The following is a 25,809-nucleotide window of genomic DNA, read 5'->3' as shown; positions in this document are numbered from 1 at the left end:
ACATAGTAGCTTGTTAAAAGTACAGGTCTGTAACATTTCCCCAAATGCAGTCACATACCATGGGAGCATCAAGTCTAATATATTGAAAATAAAATATTGAAATGAATGGGGACCCATCTGAAATTGGCTCGCAACCCACCTAATGGGTCCTGACCCACAGTTTGAGAAACACTGCATCAGGCAATACTGAGGGCCCACCAGGCTCACACTTAAAGCCACCTTTTTGTGGCAATGATGGAGCAATGTGTTCAAGCAGAGCATGTCACTCGTCACTGCCAAGGATAACTGAAGAGGGGATCGGGAAGCAGAAGGAGCCCTATGCAAACAGTGGGCACTTCCTGGTACCCTAGTCCATCAGGTTGTTTCCAGCGCCTCAGAGAGGAATTTTATCAGGGGTTACAAAGGTTGGGGGGGCTCCGTTTGGGGGTACAAAAATTCTTTGGGGCCTCTTCCCTTCTCTATTGGATCATACTGTATTGGCAACCTTCAGTCTCGAAAGACTATGGTATCGCGCTCTGAAAGGTGGTTCTGACACAGCGTCTAGTGTGGCTGAAAAGGCCAATCATAATTGGATCATAATTTATACAAATTCCTACATTAAACTATGTGGCCTTAACTCAAAATGCGAATGCTAGTCTTCACACAATATATGCAAACATTTTCTGAGATCCCAGAAAATTTCCAGCTCCCCTCCATTGACTCCCAGGACCCTTTTTGACCCCGGGCCCACATATGATATACCCCCTGTACCTCCATCTCAAGGACCCTGGTGAAATCAGAAAATGTAAGATCGCAGGAAATTTTTTGGCCCTCTCCTTTGGTTCCTGGGCCCCCTTTTTTACTCTAGGTCCAGGTACAAATTACCTCCTGCACCCCTCTCTCATGGGCCCTGCTCTCCATCTACTACAAATGTAACTTGTAACTTGTTGTCAAATGCAAATTGTAAAATGCAACTAGTAGAAATGCAGCACCCCCCAACCTAAGCTGCTCTAAAGCCCATTTTGTACATTGCACGTCAACAAAAGCAGGGTTACCAGAGAGTGTACATTCACTAGGGAGTGAATTATGATTGATTCTGTAGACAAACATAGTTATAGAAATATTTATTTCAATACTTTTTTTAACAGCCCAACATATCCTTTTGGACCTAGTAGGTTTATACCAGCAAAAGAGCTTCCATACCTTATCCATACCTACATAGGTCAGAGTCGATCCATTGAGGACCAAGGAGTGGTGGAAAAGGTAAGTAAAAAATTTGTTTGCCTACTTCTCTGCTGCTTCCCAAGCCCCAGTTGGCCCATGGGATGCAGCGGAGGCTATGCAGGCACTTCTGCAACCTGCAGGCCAGCCAATAATAGGATTGGGCCATTAATGTGTTAGGGCTATGGGGAGTGTAAAATCCTGGGCCACCACTATCACTGTGTTTCTGGTGCACTGTGGAGCAAGGACAAAAATCCCTCCTTGCCACTTCTGTTGCCTCTCGCACCTGTTAACAGGTGAGTGAGGAGTGTGCTGTGAGAGGGTAAAGAGCTCACAGGAAGGACTGGTGGGGAGAGGGTTGGAATTTCCTCAACTTAGAGTTGTCTTGGGAAATAATCCCATTTCATCCTGCTTTTTCTGAGAAGTCAAACAATTTCCAAGCTAATCAGAGAGAAGTGGAGTCTAGCCCACCCATCACCAAAAACAACGGACCAAATCCACGTCAGAGCCACCACCTCTGCCTCCTCTCTCAGCACTGTTTCTACTGAGGCTTTCAGAAATCTCAGTTGATTTTCTTTTTTGGTATTTTATCTCTTTTTCCAAGGATACTTTTATCAAATACTATGAGGCTGAACTCTTTCTCACTTCTGTCCTTTCTCCAGCTTTGCCTTGCATTGATTTTCCATGCTGGATGACACTTGCTGAGCTACAGTTGTCTAGCCAGACCAGAGCTGGAGAGCAGAAGAATGGTCCATAAGTCTATATGAATGATGCAGAGGGAAACCCTTTCTCCATAATACTAGGATTTGGGAGTTGAGGGGTTCAATATGACTGCTTGGTAGTAGATTCAGGGCAAAGAAAAAAAGAGTTCTTCACACAAAATACAGATCACTTATGGAATTCATATCTAATTGTGAAATCTGCTATGTTTTCTTCACAAGGTCCCCTGAGCCTCTTATCATAAGGCAAGATTTCGGGGGTGGGGGGGGTAGGCTTGACAGACTGTCTCCTACACATTGCATTACAAGTGATGATGACTCCACCTCTAGCATTTATTTCCTCACTTGGCCATTCATTTCTGGGCTTAATCAGAAACGACAGAAAAGAAAAGACAGGTTTAATAATTGAGTTGGTTGTTACACTAGGGGCCCAGTGGGACTAATAGCTCTTCAACCATATTATCTGTCAAAGGAGGCTTTTAATAACTGACCAATGCTGCACACTCAAATCTCTAACATCCCACACAAATGATCAGGGGGAAAAATACAATCAAAGCAGATAGAACTGTCCAGTTTACAAAACGGGAGGTGTCTGCCTGTGTTTGTGTGTGACAGTAACAGGCATGGAATTCCAGGCACTTGGATCAGGTCCCTCCAGTTGAAGCCATCCAGATTTTATCTCACCACAAGCCACCTGATCTTCATCAGGATATCTTGGCCTTTGCCTCACAATGTTAGCAAAAAAATCAAGAGTGATAAATCTTAAGCCATCATTATCTGAAATGCTTTAGTAATGACTCTTCAGAGAGATTTTTTTTAACCAAAGTTCAAACAATACTTAAGAGGTAGTTTTATGGAAATACTAACAAATTACTAACTAGAGATATTTTAACAGTTGACAGTTTGAGAGGGAATTTTTTTTCCAGAAACAAAAATCATTTGCCTCTTAAGGATATTTGTTTTATGTAAAACTATTTGAATAGTTCTCCAGTATAAAAGGTAATATATGACAGATCCATGATTTTTTTCTTTCAAGTAATACCTGGGAGCTCTGCACCACTCTTAAATAAAGAATAAATCATGAAATCAACAAATCACACTTTTCACTGAACTATGTAATCACATAGCCCCCTCCCCCTCATGCCTGAAGACAGTGGTTCTCAAACTTTTTAGCACTGAGACATACTATTTAGAGAGAAGTGTTTCTCCTCAACTAAGATCTCTCTCTCTCTCTCTCTCTCTCTCTCTCTTCCCCCTTCAAGTTTTGTGGGCTATTCGGTTCCTTCCTCATCTCTAGGAAAAATATGTTCATGGTGATGAAGCTTCTTTCCTGAATTCTGAGAAACAGCAAAATATAATCCACTGTTTTGACCCACTGTTTATCCCACTGTCATCTAAGAATTTTATGAACAGAGAGCAAATCTGGCAAGAACCCATATGCTATAGGTGCATGTTGACAATCAGCAAAAATAGATCATATCGCAAAAATGTGCATCAGCCAAGGGTCAAGAGATTTGGACCTTCATAACAAGAAGCAAAGGAGGTGGGCACCACTTTTTATTCATTCTCCTGCAAGGTAAAAATAAAAATAAAAATCTGAACTTCTCTCAAAGTATTTATGGGTAATTGATCTTAGTGTTTAAGAATGTGCTTATAAAACTATCAAGGGGGAGGCACTAGATGTTTATATTTTAATCTCTCTCTCTCTCTCTCTCTCTCTCTCTCTCTCTCTGGAAAGATCTCTGGAAAAAAGGAAATCACTGTTTACCCACAGAGGGGTTTTGTGGTGGTGGTGAAACTTCTGCCAGATAGAGGTTCAGTTACCTTAATAGTACAGAAAGCATAAAGACGTGATGAGTGAAAAAAAAGAGTAAAGGAAATGTAGGATGACATAGCCCCGAAAAGGTAGCAGACCAAGAGAAATGGAAGTTAAGTTGAGCCAATGTAGGACAATTGGAATTATGAGTGATTGAGGGATGAAGGAAAGGGAGAAATCTGCAACTGATGGGTGCATAGAGAGAACATCGGTAGAGAAGTGAATTGGGCAGGAGATGCTGTGATGAGGCAGCTAAGGTTTACATATCAATCAGAAATCACCAGTCCAATCTTTGGTTCTAGTGTAAGCCTCTAGTGTAGTATTAAAGCTCCCTTTTCTCCATCAGTCAATCCTGATGAATTAGAACACAGAAGGACCACAAAGCTTTCACCCCACAGACAGCAATGAGGATATCTATATTTATTAACTCAGGTGAGACACAGCTGTGTCCTAAACCTCCAGCCTGTGTCTTTTCATCTTGTACCAACTGTTGCTTTGCTTGGACCTTTCATGACTTGAAGGAAGTGACCTGATTTGGAAGGAAACCAACTTCTATGGATCTGAGAAGGATTGGTACCAGAATTACAGAATGACAAAAACAGCCACAGAAAATGGGGGGGGGGGGGGTTATATATGAAAACTGCTGCAAGAATATTGTATGCCAAATACTGGAAAGTTCCAGAGATACTTGCGCTGGAAGAATGGTGGCTAAAGGTATTGGATTTGGCAGAAATTGATAAACTTACAATTCTTCTTAAAGATAAGTCAGTAAAAACTTTTATGGAAACCATTTATGGACTTCCTGCATGTTGAGGGAGAAATGGGTCAAATAATCTACAGATTTGATGAGTAGATAGGGGATTTAATTTTTATGTTTTTCTCATTTTTCTTTTTGTGTTGAAAATGTACTCTTTATTAAGTGTAGACTGTTTAAGATTTGATAACTAATTTTTTGTATGATTTTGTAGCAGAACAAAAATGTAGTTCGAGATCTCCGTACTTGCCACACAACTTGCAATATCTTTACTTTTTATTTTTTTGTATTCACTTTTAATAAAATAAAAAAGTATATATTAAAAAAGAAAATTGGGGGGGCGCTAGAACAAATGTACCTTATTAGGAGCATTCAGATTGGATTCTCTATTTCTTCAGCAAAAATGAACCATCAGAAGAACCAACAAGAATAGACATTGGAAGTAGCTCAAGCTCTCATAATTGTTGACCAAAAAGCAACTTCCAGCCAAGTTCCAAAAGGTCTTGGTTAATATTTTATATATTTATATATACAATATAAATTGTAGCCTCTCTCTGGACCCAGAAATGGAAGTAACAAAAATACCATGAAAGAATCCATAATTCACAGTATCCCCAGCCTTTGCCAAAGCCACAGAAATACTGGAAATCTCCAAGTGGTGTCTGATCTTGTGATATTTCCATGCCCATTTCCAGAGTCTTTGAAGCTGAGAGATGCTTCCGAAAGCTTGCGGAACTTTGTGAACCTTCACGCTTGGCCTCAACTTGCCTGCAAGATGAACCTCAAATCTTTCTAGGAAGTAGTAGTCTGTGCATGCTCAAAACATGACCCATTCAGGCCCTTGCTGGGGCAGCTGTACACATTTGTGTTAGCAGGTTTTTGAGTCAAAACACTAAGGGCGGCACACAGCATCTTGTTACAGTAAGAAGTTGGCATTTTTGTCTTCTCTGGTGGAAATTGTTCCTGCAAGCCTCCGATGGCTACACTGGCGTATCGGGGACTGTCTGACTCTCAATGACAGCAAGACCCAAATGGTGCCAAGGCTAGTTCAAGTTTGTCAAGAAGAAAGCTGCATTTTGCCCAACTGATTAAGCAAAGTGTTTTCATTGCCAACCTACCAGCTAGTTACAATCAGAAAGTCTTACTCTTCCATACAGCCTGGGCAACATCATACCTCTACTTCATTTTCAGACCACTTGCTCAGTGACAGATGGTGACAGAACTGATAGCAGCAGCAGGCTAAAGACTTTGCTACAAGACATCACTAGCATAGCGCAAGAAGAAAGGGTAAAAGAGCAAGGTCATATACCTGCCCTACTGGAGTCAGACACAACAGAGAGGGACAGCATGCATGCGCATCACTCCTCTAAGTGAAGGGAAGAGGATTAAAAAAAATTCACTTCTGCATGTGTCAGGGTCACCCTGGACTTTTAGAAACTTCCCTTCTGTTTCTGGGTGGCTTCATTTTGCCTGCAAACCAGTTGACACAGACCCACCAGTTCTGCTAAGAGAAGAGTTGATGATAATGATTTAATAAAACTGTATCTGTAAATACCATTTACATGCATTTCACATAATTCGAAGGGTTACAGTGATTTTTAACTTAATGCATACTGGTTTTTAATTATAATCCTGAATATGGCTTAGTCTAATTAGAATGTTCATGTTTTTATTGGGTTCTAGTAGTTTCCTCTGAATATTGGCAACTATACTTGCTCAAAATGCCTTGGAATCCTTACAGTGCAATCCTATACATGTTTACCAAGGAGCCCTACTGTGTTGAATGATGTTTATTCCCAGGCAAATGGGTACAGGATTGATGCCTTGTTTATTAAATGATTCCTCCACAAAGAACAAACAGTATACGCTTTCTTGATTTCTATTTGTCATATATTCCAGTGCAATCTCTCTTTTAGGTCTATCCTTTGCTCTTGGATTTCAATTTTCCCTCTTCATACACAGGACACCAGGAACATTGTGAAGATGATTGCCATGATTAAAGGAGAGGAGTATAGAAATGGTTAATAGTAGCAATTGTTTAAATCGCTGTGGCTTGGGTGTTGCATCTCTAGGATCTCTGTACCAGCATTTGACATGATCAGAAGTAGAGCACAACTCAGTTGGATATTCAAGACTCTGTGCACTAAAAGCTATTGTGCAGGTAGATTTTAACCAGAAACTCCAGGCAATCAGAATCCTCTGTCTTTTGGGGCCAATTGGCACATGTGTACATCATTTGATGAACATGCCAACTACCACTACTGAAAGAGATTGTGCTTGGAGAAGATGCCTGGAGAGATGAAATCCCCATCTGCGATGTGTGATGGCTCATTAACGTACTTTAACCAGACACTATAGTCACTGAACATGTAAGTGTGAACTCACCTTTGTTGTGGAAAAAGTTAAGACAGAGGATAATAACTAGCACAGTTGGACTCCATAAAAGGTACACATACATAGGCCACAAACTAAGTTCAGCCATTTCTGCAAGTATACATCTATGGGCTGGGCAAAATTAAGATAGCCCCTTATAGACTTTTTGGATGCACAGGATCTTACTTGTGCAAGCTTCCCACGACTGATTATGAAATAGGTCCCCGGACTTGAAGTGAATAGGGAAGACCCTACATGTACAGGATTCTCATGTGCATATAGGCATAACCCATGCAATCTGCCAGTGTATACTTATGATGAACTTGTCAAGGTCAGACAACACTGAAAACTAAATAATGTGAGAAACCTATAATAAGAACTATTCAATGGGGAAAAAATGTCAAGGTGATATCACTGGAGATTACAGAACTCCCTTCATGTCGGAACACATCTGTCTGTCATTTTAAATCCCACAGAAATTGTTTCTTCCCACCTTAAGGTGTATGACTTCATGTTTGAATGCCTACATTTCCCTACAGAGGGTATAAGCTATCAAAACATATGTTACAGCTTAAATCTAGGTTACTATTCCCAGCACAGACCCAGATGAAATATTAATTAGGAAATGCAATCCTTTCTGCAGGAAAAATATCTGGGATTTTATAGTCAAGCCTGATACTAAGAGCACAGACACATCTTTTATACCTGGTTCATAGTTTGAGAAAATACTGAGCTCTAAGGGGGCATAAACACAGCAATTTGGATTGTAAAGCATGCAAGTCCTTTGCAAATATTATAATGCTACTATGCAGAGCAGGGAGACATTAGACTCCATAAGCAAAAATGGCTGCCACACTGCAATAAAAATTAATGAATGGAACTGGCCACACAATGTAATCATCCATAAGGGCCAGAAATTTCCATTCATAATTTTTTTTTTCTTACTCTGTAATGCCTGTGGTTTCTCTACGTACAGGAAGAATTCTCAGCTGGTGAAAATTGGCTCTCACGTCACCAAAAGAGAACTATAATGGTTTGCATCAACTAGAGATGGATTATAATACAGATTGTGCAGCGATGAAGATAAATTAGGTATGGATTGTGAAGGACTGAAAAAGTCAAGCAGGCATGAAACTCACGGGATTAATTTTGGGTCATAAAAATGACCGTGTGCAAGCATCTCTCCCAAAAGAAGGGTATTGTTTCACTGCACTGCAAAGCCTCAGGATGTAATTACTAATACAGGATACTTCTGAATTTGGGCAAGGGTCTTGCTGTAGCAATCACTGGGTGGAGGAGATGAACAGCCGGTGCACCAAATCAGATGCTATACAGCAGCTCAAGACATACAGTCATGCCTCGTTAATCGTGCACTCCATTCCCACAGATTTGCTTATCCAGGTGGAACAAGAGTACAACTTACCTCCCACCATTTGCCAAGGACCTTGGCTATCCACAGTATCCTGTAGCTATCTATGGCCGTCCTGAAGCTATTTGCAGTTAACATTTTGAAGCTATCCAGGCCATTCTGAAGCTATTCACTGCATTCACAGCCATCCTGAAGCTATCCATGCCAGCCATTCAGAAGCTCTCTGCACTACTCTGAACGCATCTGCTTGCTGGCAAGTTAGCTACTCCTCCTGCCAACCCCACTGATCCCATAGGATCAATGACTCTGTTATCTGCTGATTCGGCATCCACTGGGTTCTCCAGGAACCTAACTGTAGCGGATAACAAGAATTCACTGTACTTCAAACTTACTCCACCTGACAAAATATACTGCCCCCAGGAAGCTTCACATTACCAGTGTCAGCCTGGTTATAACAAGGCCAGGGCCAAGGAAGGGCCACTTCCCCTGGTGCACCCTGAGAGCATTAAGGGACAAAAGCTAGAAAGTATCATTCAGAATTTTCAGATCACCAGGATCTTGCACAGTGACTGCAGATGTGCTGTGAGAACAGAGCCAATGAACCCTCTCAAACTGGAGCTTGTAGAAGTATTTCTCTTTCTGTAACCCCTCTGCAAATAGATGCATGATAGTTGTCTTGATTCACAGATTGCTTCCTCCCCACCACCACTTGCAGTCAACTATATGCAGCGCTAAACACAATGTGAACACTAACAATATATGTGACCAAGAACATTGGAGCAGAATACAGACAAAAAGAACCCAACACTAATTAAGAGACTGGAAAGAAGGATTGTGATTTGCTTTTAATGGAGGAAAGAATTATGATATCATAGTCTACATTCAAAAAGTAGGAAATCACTAAGTAGTGTGGCATGAGATGAAAGTAGTAACATCTTGAAGAATGCAACAGCTCCCTCTGGGTTCCACAAGGAAGAGGGCAACACAAAATATGTGCACAAGCCCCAAGGGTCACCCTTGTTCTTTCACAGCTCTAAAGAGTACTCATATAGGGACATGTTACTGCTCCATGAACTTCTTGGATATGCAGACAAAAGTGGGGTTGTTAGTAATAATGTGACTACCCAGTGCATGGAGAATGCAGTGTTTATTAGTTTGGCATCACGCATCACTAGATGTGCTGGTGTCAGTAGAATTTAGCTCCATGCATGGGCTGTGCCTGACATCGTCTTGCTCAGAAAACAGAATACTGAAACAATGACAGACCTATCGAGAGCCTCCATCACTGTTTGTCTTCTGTAGCAAATAAACCATCATTGTTTTACAAATGAGAAAGCAAAGGCAAGAAATTACTGATTTGTCCAAAAGTAAAAAAATGTGAATGAGTTCTCCTTTCCATAAAAAGGTTATCCTTAAGCAGAAAATATTTAAAAGCGCCTAAATAGTTTAGGAGCCTAAAGTGAGTTAGGCACTTTGAAATTAAAGGTACATTGGAACAGCAATGGAATTTAAACTCAACACCTATCAGAATAGTCCAACAATCCATTGGCCTCAGGTTAAGCACACCTAGAACAAATATCATACATTTACAGACCAATTCTATGTATGTTCACCTGGAAGCAAGTCCTACTGAGAACCCAACCCTATACATGTCTACTCAGAATTAAGATCCTTCATAGTCAGTGGGGTTTATTCCCAGGTAAGTGTGAATAGGATTGTAGCCCAAGTTCAGTTGGGCTTACTCCCAGGTAACTGTGCATAGGGTTGCAAACTTAAAGACCTCCAGTGAAAATCCCTTTTCACTGGATCCCTTTTCACAACCCCTTTTCACAACCAACACGGTGTCTCAGATATTTAGTTAAATTATGCAGGGGATGGACAGAGTGGATAGGGAGATACTCTTTACACTCTCACATAACACCAGAACCAGGGGACATCCACTAAAATTGAGTGTTGGGAGAGTTAGAACAGACAAAAGAAAATATTTCTTTACTCAGCGTGTGGTTGGTCTGTGGAACTCCTTGCCACAGGATGTGGTGCTGGCATCTAGCCTGGATGCCTTTAAAAGGGGATTGGACAAGTTTCTGGAGGAAAAATCCATTATGGGGTACAAGCCATGATGTGTATGCGCAACCTCCTGATTTTAGAAATGGGTTATGTCAGAATGCCAGATGCAAGGGAGGGCACCAGGATGAGGTTATCTGGTGTGCTCCCTGGGGCATTTGGTGGGCCGCTGTGAGATACAGGAAGCTGGACTAGATGGGCCTATGGCCTGATCCAGTGGGGCTGTTCTTATGTTCTTATCCCCTTCAACTTCCACTTTGTTTCCAAGATTGGTACATCACAAGTTGGTCAACCAGAAAACTTATAGAAAACCAGAAGCCACTGTCTTCCCTTTGTATCCATCAGGATAATCAAATGTATAAGATATTGCTTGTTTGTAACAACCACCACGGTGTCTCAGATATTTAGTTAAATTATTTATATCCCACCTTTATGCGAAGGACGGTTGAAGTTCTGGGTTTACTGCAATGATCTGAACCCAGCTCAGGGTCACTTCACACATGACAAATTACTTTCACTTATCTCATTTCCATGTAAGCAATTTGTATATATGATGTAACACAAAGACAAATATTTGCATGTCTGTCTATACACGATGGGAAGCTGGCAGTAACTATTGTCCTACTACATGCCTACATATTGAAATAGACATGACAGCACTTGTCATAGGCGATGGCACACATAGAAAATGCACAGCATTTCCCCACACTAGAATAATGGGTGCACCAGTCATCACGTGCAAAATTTGGACAAAGAGAAATGAAAAGTCCTGGAAGTTTCTGGGTCATGGAAACAAGACCTGTCAAGTTTCCACCAAAAGTATGAAGTAGCAACCTCTGAAGTATCCTTTGGCAACTCCAACAGTGAAAATTAACCCCAAATATCTTGCATAAATATAGCTGATTCCCAAATAATTTTTGTTGGCATCCTAATTTCAATTAAATCACAGAATTATGTACATGGAACAAATCTAATGTATAGTCTTGTACAATCCCTATCCAAAGTCTACATATTCTATACAACTGTCCCTCTTCACCTCATCATGGCGTCAAAAAGATGCCATGTGGCTGTTGCTGGCATCTATTCTGCACCTCTTTTTTAGACTGTGAGCCCTTTGGGGACAGGAAACCATTTACTGATTTTACTATGTAAACTGCTTTGTGAATTGTTGAAAAGTGGTATATAAGTATTCTTAATAATAATAATAATAATAATACAAAAATATCCCCAAGGAAAGTTTGTCCAGATATTTCTTGTCAACCTCCAAAAATTCTGCTTTCTCTCTGGACAACCTATTCCACTGCAGATCAGCATTTGTATAGACAATGTTTAAATCTGAAACTTTTTTCCCCCTAAAGATTATTTTCCTGTCACCAGGAAAATGGTGTCACCAGGATCACACATAGTTGTGTGATCAACTATTTCCTCTGCCCCCTTTTATCCTTTAAGAAATGAAAATGAATATGAATTTGAACTACAACTTAACCGCTTCAAAATGGATGAAGAAATTACATTCGCCACTATGGCATGTGAACTTTTTGACAACAAGAACACATGAGTTTTAAGTTTTGGTGAGAAGGGGCAGATAACTTGGCTGTGCTTTACTCTAAGACTGCGCAAGGGTCTAGGTGTCTGTCAAGAGACAAGTTATACCAAGACATTGTTGACGAAATAACTCAAAAGCACCTTTCTTATGCAATTAAGAAAATTGGGCTCCACATTCTAATGGCTAAAATAAAATCTGAGGCAGATAGTGTTGATTCACAGAACAGTAAGATTCTAGACTAACTTACTGCAGACGGCACTGGCATCCTTCTATTGGAAACCAATGGGAGTATTAATATCTGCTATTAACACTGATCCTATCTCATAAATCCAGACTGTCTGTTAGCACAGCACTCAAATAAAGGTGTTCTGAGGTCAAGAGGATCTGGAGTCCAAATGAGTCTCACTCTTCCAAGAGGAAAGCAGCAAAAACAATCTCTGAAGCAAGCATCAGATCCATATGTAGGAAAACCAAAAAGCTGGTTTTAAATGTCATGTTTTTCAAAGTGAGAATTGATGCTGGAACCAGTTCTAAAAACTGGCTGGCTGAGCTTTAGCCACAGCTGAAGACAATCAATCAAAGCGGCTCAGAATCAATGGGGGCTGGGACAGGGGAGGGGGAACTGGAGAGAGAGAGAAAGAGAGAGAAACCATGCACTTAAAATTGAAAACTAGGGACAGGTTACAAGTCATCCTAGGGCCTTTACGATTTCAATGAAATGTGACCTACCTCATGTTTTGTCTGCTATTAAATGTTTCCTGAAAGATTTCCAATGGACATGCACACAAAGAACCAGTTACACTGAAAAAAATATGCACTGTAGGAAAATAGGATGGCAACTTCTTGGAACAAAGTGTGTGCTACAAATACTGGCAGTCTGGACCATCGCCTGGCATAGTGATTGTCTGACTGTTGAACTGCTTCACACAGATGCCATGCCCTGCAGTGGGGCAAATACAACATGTCCTTGCTAAAAGGCGGGTGTGTCTTGCATATGCAAGAGCACTATTATTCTCCCTCAACACCAAACCCTGGCAGTACAGCATCCTTACCATTATGAAGAATTAATACCGTCATGGTTCAGTTCAGGAAATAGAATAACTTCATAAGAAAAACAAGCTCTGGCATTCTTAGCCAGAGGCTTCCATCACTGAAGGCCCTGTGTTTGACTATATAATATTAAACCAAAAAAAAAATGTTACAAAGCAAAGGATCCATGCAAACTGCCATCATAACATGGTTGTGATTGAAGGCAGAGGTATGCTCTGTGCGGTTCTACTGTCAGACTTTATATAAATTCAAGTTGGTGTTTGGCCATTTCAGTGTTTAAAAATAAATGAGAGATGCCACAATTCTGCAACTCCCATTCCTGTCATTTTACATTGCTTTTCAGACAAAAATATTTTGGCCACATACCTTGACCAGGTCATTTTCCAGAAAAAGAAGCTAATATTAGTGTACGAATGCATGAGGTTTGAGTGTTTAAGACAGGCTCTATATACTCTTGCCAACTTCAAACTAGCACTGTGCATCTCTCTTCCACGCGACTGAAATTCATATCTCAGTGCCATTGCTTCAGAATTCTATTTCTCTTCACAGAATCTTCCTTTCTCCAGTTAAATGGATTGATCTATCCATGACCTACAATCAAAGGATGTGTCTCTTGTTTGGTTGTAGATCATAGTTCACCATTTGGTCAAGAGTTAAATGGCTTATACTGGTTCTGATTTTTCATAATCCTAGAAGAAAAAAATCCTTGTCTCTGAGTCCACAAGGAAAGGGCATAAACCCCACCCCATCAGGATATTATCATTTGTTGAAAATTACATATAAACCAAGCCAACAGGACAATAAAATACCACAAGGAGCATGTTCTTCCATCCTCTTGATGCTGTGCAAGAACAATACTGTACCTTCTCTTGGCATCTCCCAAAAAAGTGATGCAGACCTCCTTGAGCATAGCTGGGCCATCTAATATACAAATCAAAATCTCCCTTGAAATTAAGTAGCCTCCACCCCATATATATATATGGCTCATGTTTTTTCCTCTTCCCTTTTACTAGTGAAGCCCTATAATACTCATATTTTTAGCTTCAACTGTTGTCACTGTCATCATTACCCACCACTCAACTCTCACATAAAAACAAAAAACAGAGATTCTATTCAAATCAAGCACTTAACATAAATATTAAAATAATGATAGGAACAAAATATAACTCTACATAGAACTTCATAACTACCGTAGCACCTATTACCATAAATGAAAGCAAGACTGGTTTGACAGGGAACAAGGTAAGGGGATGCCGAGAAGACTGTTAGAGAACTCTTGACTGTCATCATTTAAATACTTAAATCACTCTTTTTAATTATGTTTTTTGTAGTTGTTTAAGGTTAACAACCTTATTAAAATTCATTTCACTAAGCAGTTCATTCTATGTCATTCTAGGATACCAAAGAACCTTTCAAAACAAAACAAAACACAACTCCAAGAGGAGAGGGCTAGGATTTTAGGGGGGGGGGGGAAATGGCCAGCAGCAGATTCTCCTACTGGTTCTCTTGCGACGAAGGCTGCCCCATCACATGCCCCTCCTCCATAACCCACCAGTCCACGGAAGGGCAAAACCATATACAAGTCCATTTCTCAGTTTCCCAGGATGAGTTTGACAAAAGAAGCCACGTCCGTTTCTTTGGATTCGTGCAGGGTGAAGAAAAGGTGTTGCTAAAAACAAAAAATAAAGGGGGTCAGAGAAGGATGGGGAAAGATACAAGCAATCATGTTAGAAGTTTACCAGGAATATTCATCTAATATTTTTCCTACACTGATCATGAAAAATGGCACAGTGGTTCCAAAGAAAACCATGACTGCAGCTGCTGCATCCAACCCCCAAGTTAATTTTTCAGTGAGATACAATCATTTCAACAATGCGGTTTCAATAAAACAGTGTCTTCACTCCTGGCCAAATGCAGACCTGAATAGTCTAAACCAGATACAATATTTTTTACAAAAGTGGTTATCAAAGCTTTACCGGGACACAAAAAAAAGCATACCATTGAGGCTGCAACCCTATCCACACTTTCTTGCGGAGTCCACTTTTGACTTATAAACTAATAATGAACTCCTGGTGCACCTTAGCCTGGCTTCTATGGCAGGGAGCACGGCGGGAGGGAGGCAGGAATGGTGGAGCTTCGCTCCATCAGATCCTGAACCTCCATATCCTGACACAGAGGCTCTAAATTCTATACCAATCCTCAGGTCGTTATAGAATTGAGTAGCCCCATTGCAGGGCTACTTGCTTTATGTACGGGAAGGGGACGAAAGTCCCTGTCTCCTGGGGGGGAGGCAGCGGCTACCTTGGGCGTGCTGGATGCAGTGGCAGCCATTTTCGGCACCACTGCAGCCCTGTGCAGCTCAGGATTGGGCTGTGTATCAGTAAAACTAATCTAACAGGACTAAGATCCCACATGATTTGCTACATTTCCATGTCCACCAGTACCAAAGCATCCTGCCCTTGTACGCAGCAAATCTTGGTGCTCCAGAGGACATTAAAGGGGTCACGTATATAGGTCACAGAAAAATTTGAATATTACTGTTTGAAAGGAAAAGGGGAAAAAAAGACAACACAAACAAAATGACTAATTTTCAAACTTTCTAACTTTCGGCAAGTCCCAAATCAAGTTGGCTGCCATGAAATCAAGTTGGCTGCCATATATATTGCCTGGATGCTGGGGACCCTTGGGTCTTTCACCACACACACACCCAGCATACTTTTGGGCAGTTCAGGGAAGCATTTTTGCCACCAACTATATTATTACTGGGGAACCCCTAATAAATATCCACAGAACCCCAGGTTTCCCCCAACGACATTCTGACAACCATGGCAACAGTAGAAAACTGAGTTCACATAAGAAAATTGGCCCCTTTGGCATCCGTCAGTGCCGGCGTCATCCTCTTATTTTCCATTTGAAAACCTCAACTGCACAGGAAAACAAGGAAGCAGTCTCGGCCTAAAAAGGCAAGCCGTTTCCAGTACCGCAACGTCTACTGCCATGGGAAAGGGGAGGGTGAATCCAGACCACAGGACCTGACAACATTAATGTCAGCCATAAAATACCACAACGCTGAGATACATTTGAAAGGTGATCCAACATCCTAATTCAATAGAAATGCACAAGGCTGCCAACCAGAGTTTGGCTGGAGCACATGTCTTTCCTCATATCTACCCTGGTGAACCCTGTGCTGACTAAAACCTGCTTGGTAAAAACACTGACTAGTATATGAAGAGGAAGGGGGGCAAGGGCCATGGAATAATCTATTTGTATTCATATCCACGTGCACACGGAGTACATTTTCACTGAAAGCCAATAAAAGTGGGTTCCTCAGTCTATAAAGCTGTTCATAAAGTAGAACTATATAAAAATTGTATTATAGACCTAAATATTATAGGTATTTGCAGAAATACCATGCAAATTACCTAATACTTTACAGTTTGTTTTGTGTTTGTGTGTGTATTACACACCACCAGTACCGAAATCAGAGTCATTGCATCCACCGAGGGCACAGCAGAAGAAGAGACGAGGAGAGAATTAAAGCAAAATATAGTCCCTATTTATATATCAGAGAATCAAAAACATTTCATGTACATTATTTCATAACATACAACAGCCCTTTAAAGGCAAGTCAGTATTATTACAATATTCCCATGTTGAAGTTGGGGTGCTAAGGCTGAGAAACTGTGTGACTTGCTGAAGATCACCTAGGGAGAAAATGGCAGCAGAGAGCATCATTCTATGGGACGCCTAGTTTACAGATCAGCCACTGTGCTACACCAGCAATCAAGTACCTTACAGTAACTGACTGTGCATCCTAGAATATGCTTCAGAGTCCTTTGCTACAGGCAGAAGTTCAATTATCTGTGTACAGGGCTTTGCCAGTTGACAATATGGGTTCTTTGACGGTATATGTTATTGAGAATTATTACCATGATCTCGGCGGTGGGAGCAACCCTGCTGCCTGGGAGCCAAGCCACACCCTGGGAAAACATGGTCACCGGGACAGGTCCCAGGATCAGGGCCCAATGCACCCCACAGTGGATGGGACGGGAGAGCTAGAGGGGAGGAGAAAGCAGCCACTTGGGAAGAGTGGCACGAGCCCCACAACCCTCCTCTCAGCTGGGGGCTTCAGCCGGGAAGCCGCCACAGAGCCGCAACGCAGCTGCTCCTGACTGCACTTGGCCCCATCTAGCAGCCAGAGATGTTGGAGTTGATGCAACTCCGTCAACTGTTCAGAGGGGGCAGGATGCTGTCCAGAAAGGGTCAAACTATGGCCCAGTGGCTCTGACCTTTCTACCTGTTCTCTCTGTGATCCTTGTGGGGTGTGGCCCTAACCCTTTATCCTTCCCTTCTCCTCCTCTGACCACCGACCTGTTAAGATGGCACACACCAAGGCTCTGATGCCCAGGTCATCTTGAGCACAAGGCATGCAGGGCGAGGCAGCTCCAGGACCTTGCTATCTCTAAGTGTTAGCTGAACCTCTGATCCTAATCAGATGCTGTAAACAAGCCTCTTTGTCTTTTTCATTTTAGCAGCCAGACAGGTGAAGGAGGTTCCCTGGGGTGATACCCAAAGGGAGGTCTGCTGTTTAAGCTACTCTGCTTCCCCCCCAAAGAGGAAACCATTTTTAATTTCCTCCAACAGGAGAGGCCCAAAGTCTTGTGAAACTTCAGGTCCTCCATGTGGCCAGAAGGGGTTAAGCCTAAGAGCCGGCATGTCAGGCTCATAAGGAGACTGGCTACCAAGCAGAGTGGTCACTCTTCCTGCGGCTTGGGCTCTGCAGGAAGAGGAAGGGATTGTGCCAACAAACCCTTCACCTCAAGCCTGCCTGGGCGCAGGGGAGGAGGCTCAGCTGCAGCCCAGCAAGACACAGGAAGTCCCAGAGGGCGGGGAGAACACAGGGGAGTCTCTCTGGAAGCAAGTGGAGAGGGGCAAGTCTTTGGAGCAACAACCCCTCGTCCCGTCCCCAGGACACCCTGGAACTACCCAACAGTGGAGAGAGCTCTGTCCCAAAGGACAAGACAACCACAAACCTCAGCTGGGTTGCCTCTAAACCCCAATTGGGGGCCAACTTACCAGAGGTCCCTCCGGTCAGCAGTAGGTGGGATCAGCTCCACCCCACTGTGTGACCCCACCCACTGCTTTCAACAGCACAGGGGCTCCTGCTGAGGGACTGCTTTCCGGCAGACAGCTGTGACAACCTACCTCTACAACTCTGGGACGCTGCATTAAGACTGAGCACACATAGCTCCAGGCCCGGGTGAATTAACCTGGACCTGATGAATGTTAAGAATTTAACCAGAATAAATCAGCTCTACCAAGCTAGCAAACGCACGCTTTGGTCTCTTCCTCAATATGGTAAGCCTCCTGCACCTAGGGTGCACCACCAATCTGTGTTAGATTCCCTGAGGGAGGGGCAGGGACGTACAATCACCCTCCAAAGGCAAGCAATAAGTCATATATATTTTTTTGTCTTTAGTTCTTTATCTGGAAAATGTAGATGGAACCAATTCACAAAATGTCAGAGCATCCTCAATTTGAGGTTTTCAGCTATTCCAGGGACAAAGTATTTCCTAGGCTGAGAAGCCACAATATCTAGAATGTTCTGCATTCTGCTTGCAGTCATCAGGGCAAACTCACCATTAGCTCGGAGTAAGTTGGCCTTTCTTTGGAATTCTTCTTCAAGCTTTGAAAGAGAAAAAGGTAAATTGCGCACGTTACTTAATATAAGCGAGTAGTCAGATAACCCAACCAAATAAAACAAAAGATGAATGCCCTATATAAGGCAGAGGGGATAACCTCCTTAAAACCAAAGATCAAAAATAAAGATCCATCAAAAATAAAGATCATGCAACCAGAGGAGTGAACCTGAAGGCATATTGGAAAGGTAGAGAAGAGTAGGAAAAGCCAACTCAGCCCCAGGAGTGGATCTCCACAGCCTCAATGAAAGGTGCCAGAGATGGAATCGAGATCATTGGGAAATACTCTTACTAATGCTTCTGGATGTCATCTTTGTAGAACAGAAGACAAAACATCTTGAAGACACTTTGCTTGCTTTGTTTGAGCAAAAGCCTGACTTGATGACCTTGAGAAAATGGCAAAAGTTGCTGGGATAAGAGCTAATGTCACCACCTGCTATTGAGTTTTTTTAATCTGACGGTGATCATTTTCTTTGGATCCAATCCTATCCAACTTTCCAGCACCAATGCAGCCACAATGCAGCCCCAAAGTGAGCGAACAAACAATCTCTTTTGAGGAGGCCTCCATGATGCCCCCCCCCCCGCCACCACAGGGTGAAGCACACTCCCTTTGCCATGGTTGCAGAAAACTGGATAGGATTTGGTCCTACCAGTGACTTAAATTTTACTCTCATTTTTATAACCACCCTTAGTCACTTTGGGAATGTATTGATAAAAAAGAAGCAGGAAAATTGAATGAATTTTAGCTGCATGGAATCAACATATACCACACACCATTGTTTGCAAACAGGGTACATATTAAGCCACCACTGATGAATAGGATGCAGCTATTTTTGAGATTTATATTCCTTCATAAAATCCATTCCAAGAGTTGGCAGGAATTAAGTACACTACATATAGTTCAGCCCCTTGGGCTGTGGTAGGAATACCTAAAGTTATCTTTGATCCTGACAGAGTACTGTCCGGTTTTTACATGAAACTTTTTCTCCTTGAAAACCTTCAAAGGGAAAGATTCCATAACCTCCCTGTCAGTGGCGGTTATCCCAGGAGAGAAAAAACTAAGGAAAGCAAGGCTAAGCAAAGCAAGCACTGGGCAGGCAAACTGTGGAAACTGTATTTTTGCAAGGCATCTCTCTCAGTACCCTCAGCAAACTACAATTTTGAGAATTCTTTGGAGAATACAATGAACATTTGATGTCTGTAGCGTAGCTATGCCCTCTTACAGTTTTCACAGAACAAGCAGATGTACCCGGCATTTCTTTATTGGCTTCAAAGAACACTGCAGGTTGCGTTCCTATACTTTTGATCTGCTCAGTCCTTTGACAGCTCATATAATTTAGCATTACTGATGCACCTAAGGAGCTTCTTTCTTTCTGTAAACAGCTTTACTACAATGGGTGACTGGGAAAGTTAGTTTGGGACGGGAGGGTGGGGTGAATGAGTGAAAGATTTCTTATTTCAGTCTCCATCCTGCAGAAAATAGCTTTGAAGACAGGATGTAATAGCAGCTCACTTCCTGGCAGGGTATTATGAGGAAGATGCTTGGAGTTACTTGAAAAAGATCTTGACACGTACGCATGCTTTGGTGGAGAAGGGAAGGAGGTGTAAAATGTCACACTGAGAGAATCAAAAGTGTGATAATCAGCTGTAGTAAACATACCCTCTTCTGGGATTTGCCGAACCCAGGGGAAGTGGAGGATGGTTACTGAAGGGATACTTCCTGCCTATCTCTCACTGCATCATCTCAGAACTCAAGTTTATGGAAACTCTTATGCTGTGTAATAACAAAGACCAATGATTCATTCGTACACATATCAGTATGTATGATTATTCAAAGCTGATATTTTAATCTGCATTGAAGCCAATCCAAGTTCAGCATGAAAAAATCTCAGATTTAATTAATTATTTATTTTGAAGCCAGACTGTATTTTTACACACACACACACACACACACACACACACACACAGAGCAATGGGGGGCAGGACAGCCAGGGATGAGTTGAAGGCTGAGAAATTGGGGAAAGCATACTTGGAAGATATGCCAGCAGGATCAGTAGGCAGAAAAGGATCACAAACACAATAGAACCTTTTTCGTGTGTGTGCTGTTGCGACACTAATTTTTGATAAGAGCAAGACATTTTCCTTTTTAAAAATGCTTCTTTTTATATGACTATACAATGGCACCTTCATTTAATCTCTTAAGCAGGGGGTACTCCTTGACCCAGAATCAACCTGAATTTTCAGGTGGCAGCAGTGACCAAGAGGACCTTACATCAGCTTCGGTTACCGAGTTGGCTGCAGCATTCCCTGTTGGATTTCCAGGATTTAGCCTCAGACAGCTATGCTTTGGCATAGTCTCCAGTTTAGACTTCTACAAGTCACTCAACACAGAGCAGCATTTCACAATGGCACCAAAGCTGCAACTGGTACAGACAGCTGTGTCTTACTTTCTGTCAAATGAATGAGCAGCAGAGGGCACATAACTCATAGCTTGACTCACCTACACTGGTTGGCTACTTTCAGTTCAAACACACCAATTTAAAGTGCTTGTATTAACCAGAATGTTTAGAGCTTTAGCCTGGGAACTGTAAGCTTTACCACTTCCTCCCATAAGTACTTTGTCAAAACCATAGATTTTTAAAGGAAGCCCAGCTCCGAATGCCACCTTTTCACGTAGACAAAGTTGGTAAAGGTGTCACTCACAATACAGAATGCACTTATTGAGAAGTTCACCCAGCATCCTATTTGCTTGTACGGGTGTCAGCGTGAGTCCTCTTGAAGTCATTTACTACTGACTGATCTGGTTTGTTTTTAATTTGGTTTCAACTTTAAAAACTATCCAGTTTTACTGTAGTGGTGGGTGCTCTGTTGCTGGATTACTGGGTCTGTCTTAGCACTGTGTTCCAGTGTTGTAACTGTATTTAAATGGTTTGTATTGTTTTTAACACTGTACATGAAAGGAGTAAAAGGTGGCTTAAAAATTACTAAAACAAACAGAAGAATAGTTCCAAAACACTGGAAGGAGGGTTGCATCTCATCACAGATTACACTGGAGCTTGTGCAGCCACCACCCACATGGTCATTACATTAAGCTGGCCTTCAAACTCCAATGCTCGTGTTGTCTTTTTTAATACTAACTGCCAGGACTTCTTTGGCCATCACACAACATCTTCTTCCTTCCTATCTGCTTGTTAAGCAGAGGGCAGCACTGCAGGGCCTGTCACAAGAATGCTCCCAAGTGATTCTAAATGGGTAGTAAAGGGGAAAGCGTTCAAAAATAACAAAAACAGGAATACCACCAGGTACTGCTGAGCAAGAGAGGAAAGCAAAGAGTTCATTTTAATGTTAACAGGAGGTCCACTTTTTTTTACAAAGTCCTCAGGACCCAAAGAACTACACTGCTCTAGTCTATTCCAACAACCTTCTGCTTTTCCGTCACATTCCACCTACTTGGTAATATGTCAAATTGCCTCCTTTCCATGACATTTAATGGCATTTTCCCCTCAGAGAGATTTGTTTGTTCATTTATTTATACCCCTTCAGGGAAACCTCTCAATGAGGTTTATGAAAAATTAAAAAGAATTGACGAAAATAAGAAAAAAACAAAACAATAAAAAAGCATTAAAAACACAGAGCCACTAACACACACACTAAAATAAGCATACATACTAACAACAGGGAATCAAAAACAGCTGCAAATCCACCACAAAAAAAGGCATCTTTGACAACTGGTACGTTCCCAACATGTTTCAAAAATATCTTTACCAAGGGAAAATTCTTACTGAAAGGAGTTATTTTAAAAAAAAGGAAGACTAGGAAAAATGGGAAGGGGGCAGACAGAAACCCTGTATAAACCCTCAAGTTCATAGAAATAAGGTCTAGAACTCTGACACATTGTGTCACTTCCCACACAGACCACTTGGAGGTCAATGCAATGTTTCTAGAAAGCCACAGAAAGCAATTCTTGAGGAACATTCACTCAAGACACATGTGTCTTACCACAGGAAGAAGTTCTGTGGAAGTGACATTGGCTGATGTAAAGCTCAGGCTTACCTCCCTGCCGTGCATGTTTCCCTTGTTTATTTTCAAAACAACGCTGTTACTTTCACAACGTCACTGTTACAGACAGTGGCATAGCTAGGCTGGTGCGGGTTGCACCGGCTGATGCGCATGGGGGAGTGACACTACTACTGGCTAAAATTTTTAAAATCTTCAGGTTTTTTTTGAATAATACTATCATGCTATATTCATTGTTTTTCAAACTGTGGGTCAAGACCCACCAGGTGGGTCATGAGCCTATTTCAGGTGGGCCCCCATTCATTTCAATTTTTTTTTAATATATTAGACTTGACGCTACCATGGTATGTAACTGCATTTGGGGAAATGTTACAGACCTGTACTTTTAACAGGCTATTGTATATATGTTTATAACAATGATAGTAAATGGGACTTATTCCTGGGTAAGTGTGGGTAGGATTGCAGCCTTGGATTGTTAAAAATTCTCCTGCTTGATGATGTCACTTCCGGTCATGACGTCACTTCTGGTGGATCCTGACAGATTCTCATTCTAAAAAGTAGGTCTCAGAATTAAATGTTTGAGAACCACTGTTATATATCAATCGATGTGTAATTTCATGCAGGATGCAATGAAACAAACCACACTGAAGTATTTCTAGTCTATCAAAAATTATAGCCAAAAAACCAGAAGGAACAGGGCAATGGTACATCACCACACCCACCAGCTAGGGGTGTTTCCCCACCCACTGCATGGGAGGGGGTTCATCACAGGGGTGACGTGCTGGCCTCCCTCACCAGGTGACACAAACCCTAGTAACGCACTGGCCACAGGTGGGTGTTTGCTAAAAGATGCGAGTGTGTCCCCCAAGTAATTAGTGGACTAAAACAATGCTCTTGCTCACCGTGTTCTCTTGAAGACAATTTAAGTTTGCCTGTTGTTAAATTCCTCAAGATCAAAAGAGAACAGGGTGGGCTGACCATATGTCCATTGCTCCTATCCTGCATGGTTTTTAAACCAAAAAAGTCTCTGGAGGCCAAATAGGGGCTTTTACCAGTTGCCTCCTAGACCTAAATGTTCCCTGTTAAAACTGTCCTGCTTTGCCAAAAGGCTAGGTCAGTCTGGGGAGTCCAGGCAGCCCCTTCCCTCAGGAGGAACAAAAGACTCTGACCTGCCTACCTGAGAGGAAGGAGCTACCCACTTGTTAGGACTAAGAGGGACATGGAGATCCTACTGGAGAATGACAATAATTTCCCACTGTACTAGTATCAAATTCATCACTAGGGGTCAGGACGACTCCAAATGAGCAGTAAAGTATGCTGCTAATACTTCTGTCAGGGAGGGCGGTGAAAAAACAAACTTCCCCCTGGGAAACTGGCTACGTCTTCCTAGATGCACATTGCAGGGGAATGGGGTCATCAGCACATGCAAAAGCTCGCAAGCAAGATAACTATTACATGGAATTGCAGAACTAAGCACAAAACAAGGAATGTGCTTACCATCTGTTTTTACTTTATAAACGGAGAGGTGCCAGGGTTCAAGTCAGATTTGTGGATATCTAGTTATGATTCCTAATAGATTTTACTTTATTGATTCAGAGAAATGAATTCAGTGTGCATGGTGTGCTAAATAGTGAATAATACTAAAGGTCCCTGCCCTGCAGTACTCACAATTTAAACTTTGGCACAAGAGAGGCCTAAGATGGAGGGACACAGAAGCAAGATTTACAGGGGTGAGAATACGCATTTGGTTCAGTCACATGTACACAGGCTGAGTTCCAGTGATGAGAAAAAGCATTCTGTTGTCCATAGAGGCTCTTCCCTTTATATTGCATGTTCGAAGGACAAGCTCTGTTACTTCTAGAGCAAAGTCTTGATGAAACAATTAATTAAGCCCCGAGTGGTATGCACTGCAGTTTCCAGCTTACCACAGAGCTGTGACTGCCTTTTGCCTGCACACTGAGGTGTTTTGTGGGGCAGTGGGAAGGGAGCAGCCCAAAAAGTTCCAGTTTCTTCTTGCCAAAGTGCCACCCACTTTAAAAGGAAGCCATTTATGAATCCTATCCAAGTGAAACACCACACCCAGCCCTGAGCATGATAAGAGAGGAGAGGGCATGCTTACCACTGTGAGGTAAAATCAACAAACTCTGCTGAGAACTTGTCCGCTGGAAGCTGAGGTGATGGCTCTTCCACCACTTGCTTAAGCTGCTGAAATGGCGTTCCCCAAGAATCGTATGGAAACCGCAAGATTGCCAGTTCAATCTGAGTGTGGGAAGAAGACAGCAAGAGGTCAAGATAACTTTCCTTGGCCTTCATTTTGTTTTAGCAATCAGTACCTAAAGCACCTCAGGAGACAAAACAAAACACAATATCCAGTAACAAAGGTTCTTATCCATTTTAGGTTATGCTGCCATCTTCTGGAAAGTGTCAGAAATTACACTGGATTCCAGTTTATGGTGATTTAACAGCTGAACAGTTAAATCAGTTCCTCTTTCCTCTCCTCCCCATCCCTTTTACCTTGGAAACACTGAGCTTATTTGAGGTGCAGGTCTCTGGAGACATGTGCAGGTCTCTGGAGATAGCAAGTCCCTTGGAATATCCTAAAGCAGCAATGTATGTGGCCAGTTTTGCTGGTTTGTGCCACATGCAAAATGCCTGGGGAGGAACTAAACCATGCCAGAGCCCTACCTAACAGAGCCTTACCCAACCGATGAGGGCTGTTGCAACAAGGGGATTAATCACTCTGCACAGAACTATTCCAGCCTGCCAATAGAAACCTTAATATAGTTCTGAATGCGAACTCCCTACCACAGCACCAAAGATTGAGACAAATCATTGTCACAGGGCACTGGATTTCTTCCAGTTCACAAAATGATACGCATAAACATACACATATAACACCACCCACTCTCTTTAACATTTATCAGAAGCACAGGAAAACAGGAGACTAACATTTCTGCAGAACTTTACTGTCCCTTGCAGGAAAACAACTGCACTTGCTGAATTCCTCTATCTCCTACACAACTATTTAAGAGGGAAATAAACCCTGTCCTTAATCTAATTGACCAACCCTAGCTAAGCCAAATATAGCCTCTCTATCACTTTAGGAACAAGTTTCCACTGTTATAGCCAATACACTTTTCTCCGCATTCTGAGCCTTGCGTGTCTCCTAACAGCTTGCTTCCTTTCTAACCAGTTTGCACCT

At 42.0% G+C, this 25,809-nt stretch overlaps 1 protein-coding gene across 1 annotated transcript in view; it reads right to left on the bottom strand.

Moving 5' to 3' along the window:
- Positions 1-9,040: 9,040 nt before the first annotated feature.
- MAP2K6 (mitogen-activated protein kinase kinase 6) overlaps positions 9,041-25,809 on the bottom strand; it is an 88,636-nt gene continuing 71,867 nt past the window's right edge. The window contains exons 10-12 of the mRNA XM_066615058.1: positions 24,727-24,866; positions 18,532-18,577; positions 9,041-14,560 (exon numbers count right to left, since the gene is read on the bottom strand). Coding sequence (XP_066471155.1) covers positions 14,483-14,560; positions 18,532-18,577; positions 24,727-24,866 — 264 coding nt within the window. The 3' untranslated portion in view covers positions 9,041-14,482. The remainder of the gene's footprint in view (positions 14,561-18,531; positions 18,578-24,726; positions 24,867-25,809) is intronic.

The sequence above is a fragment of the Tiliqua scincoides genome, chromosome 2 (genome assembly GCF_035046505.1).
Source record: "Tiliqua scincoides isolate rTilSci1 chromosome 2, rTilSci1.hap2, whole genome shotgun sequence".
In the NCBI taxonomy this organism is placed as follows: domain Eukaryota; kingdom Metazoa; phylum Chordata; class Lepidosauria; order Squamata; family Scincidae; genus Tiliqua; species Tiliqua scincoides.
This window is presented reverse-complemented; position numbering and strand designations above follow the sequence as displayed.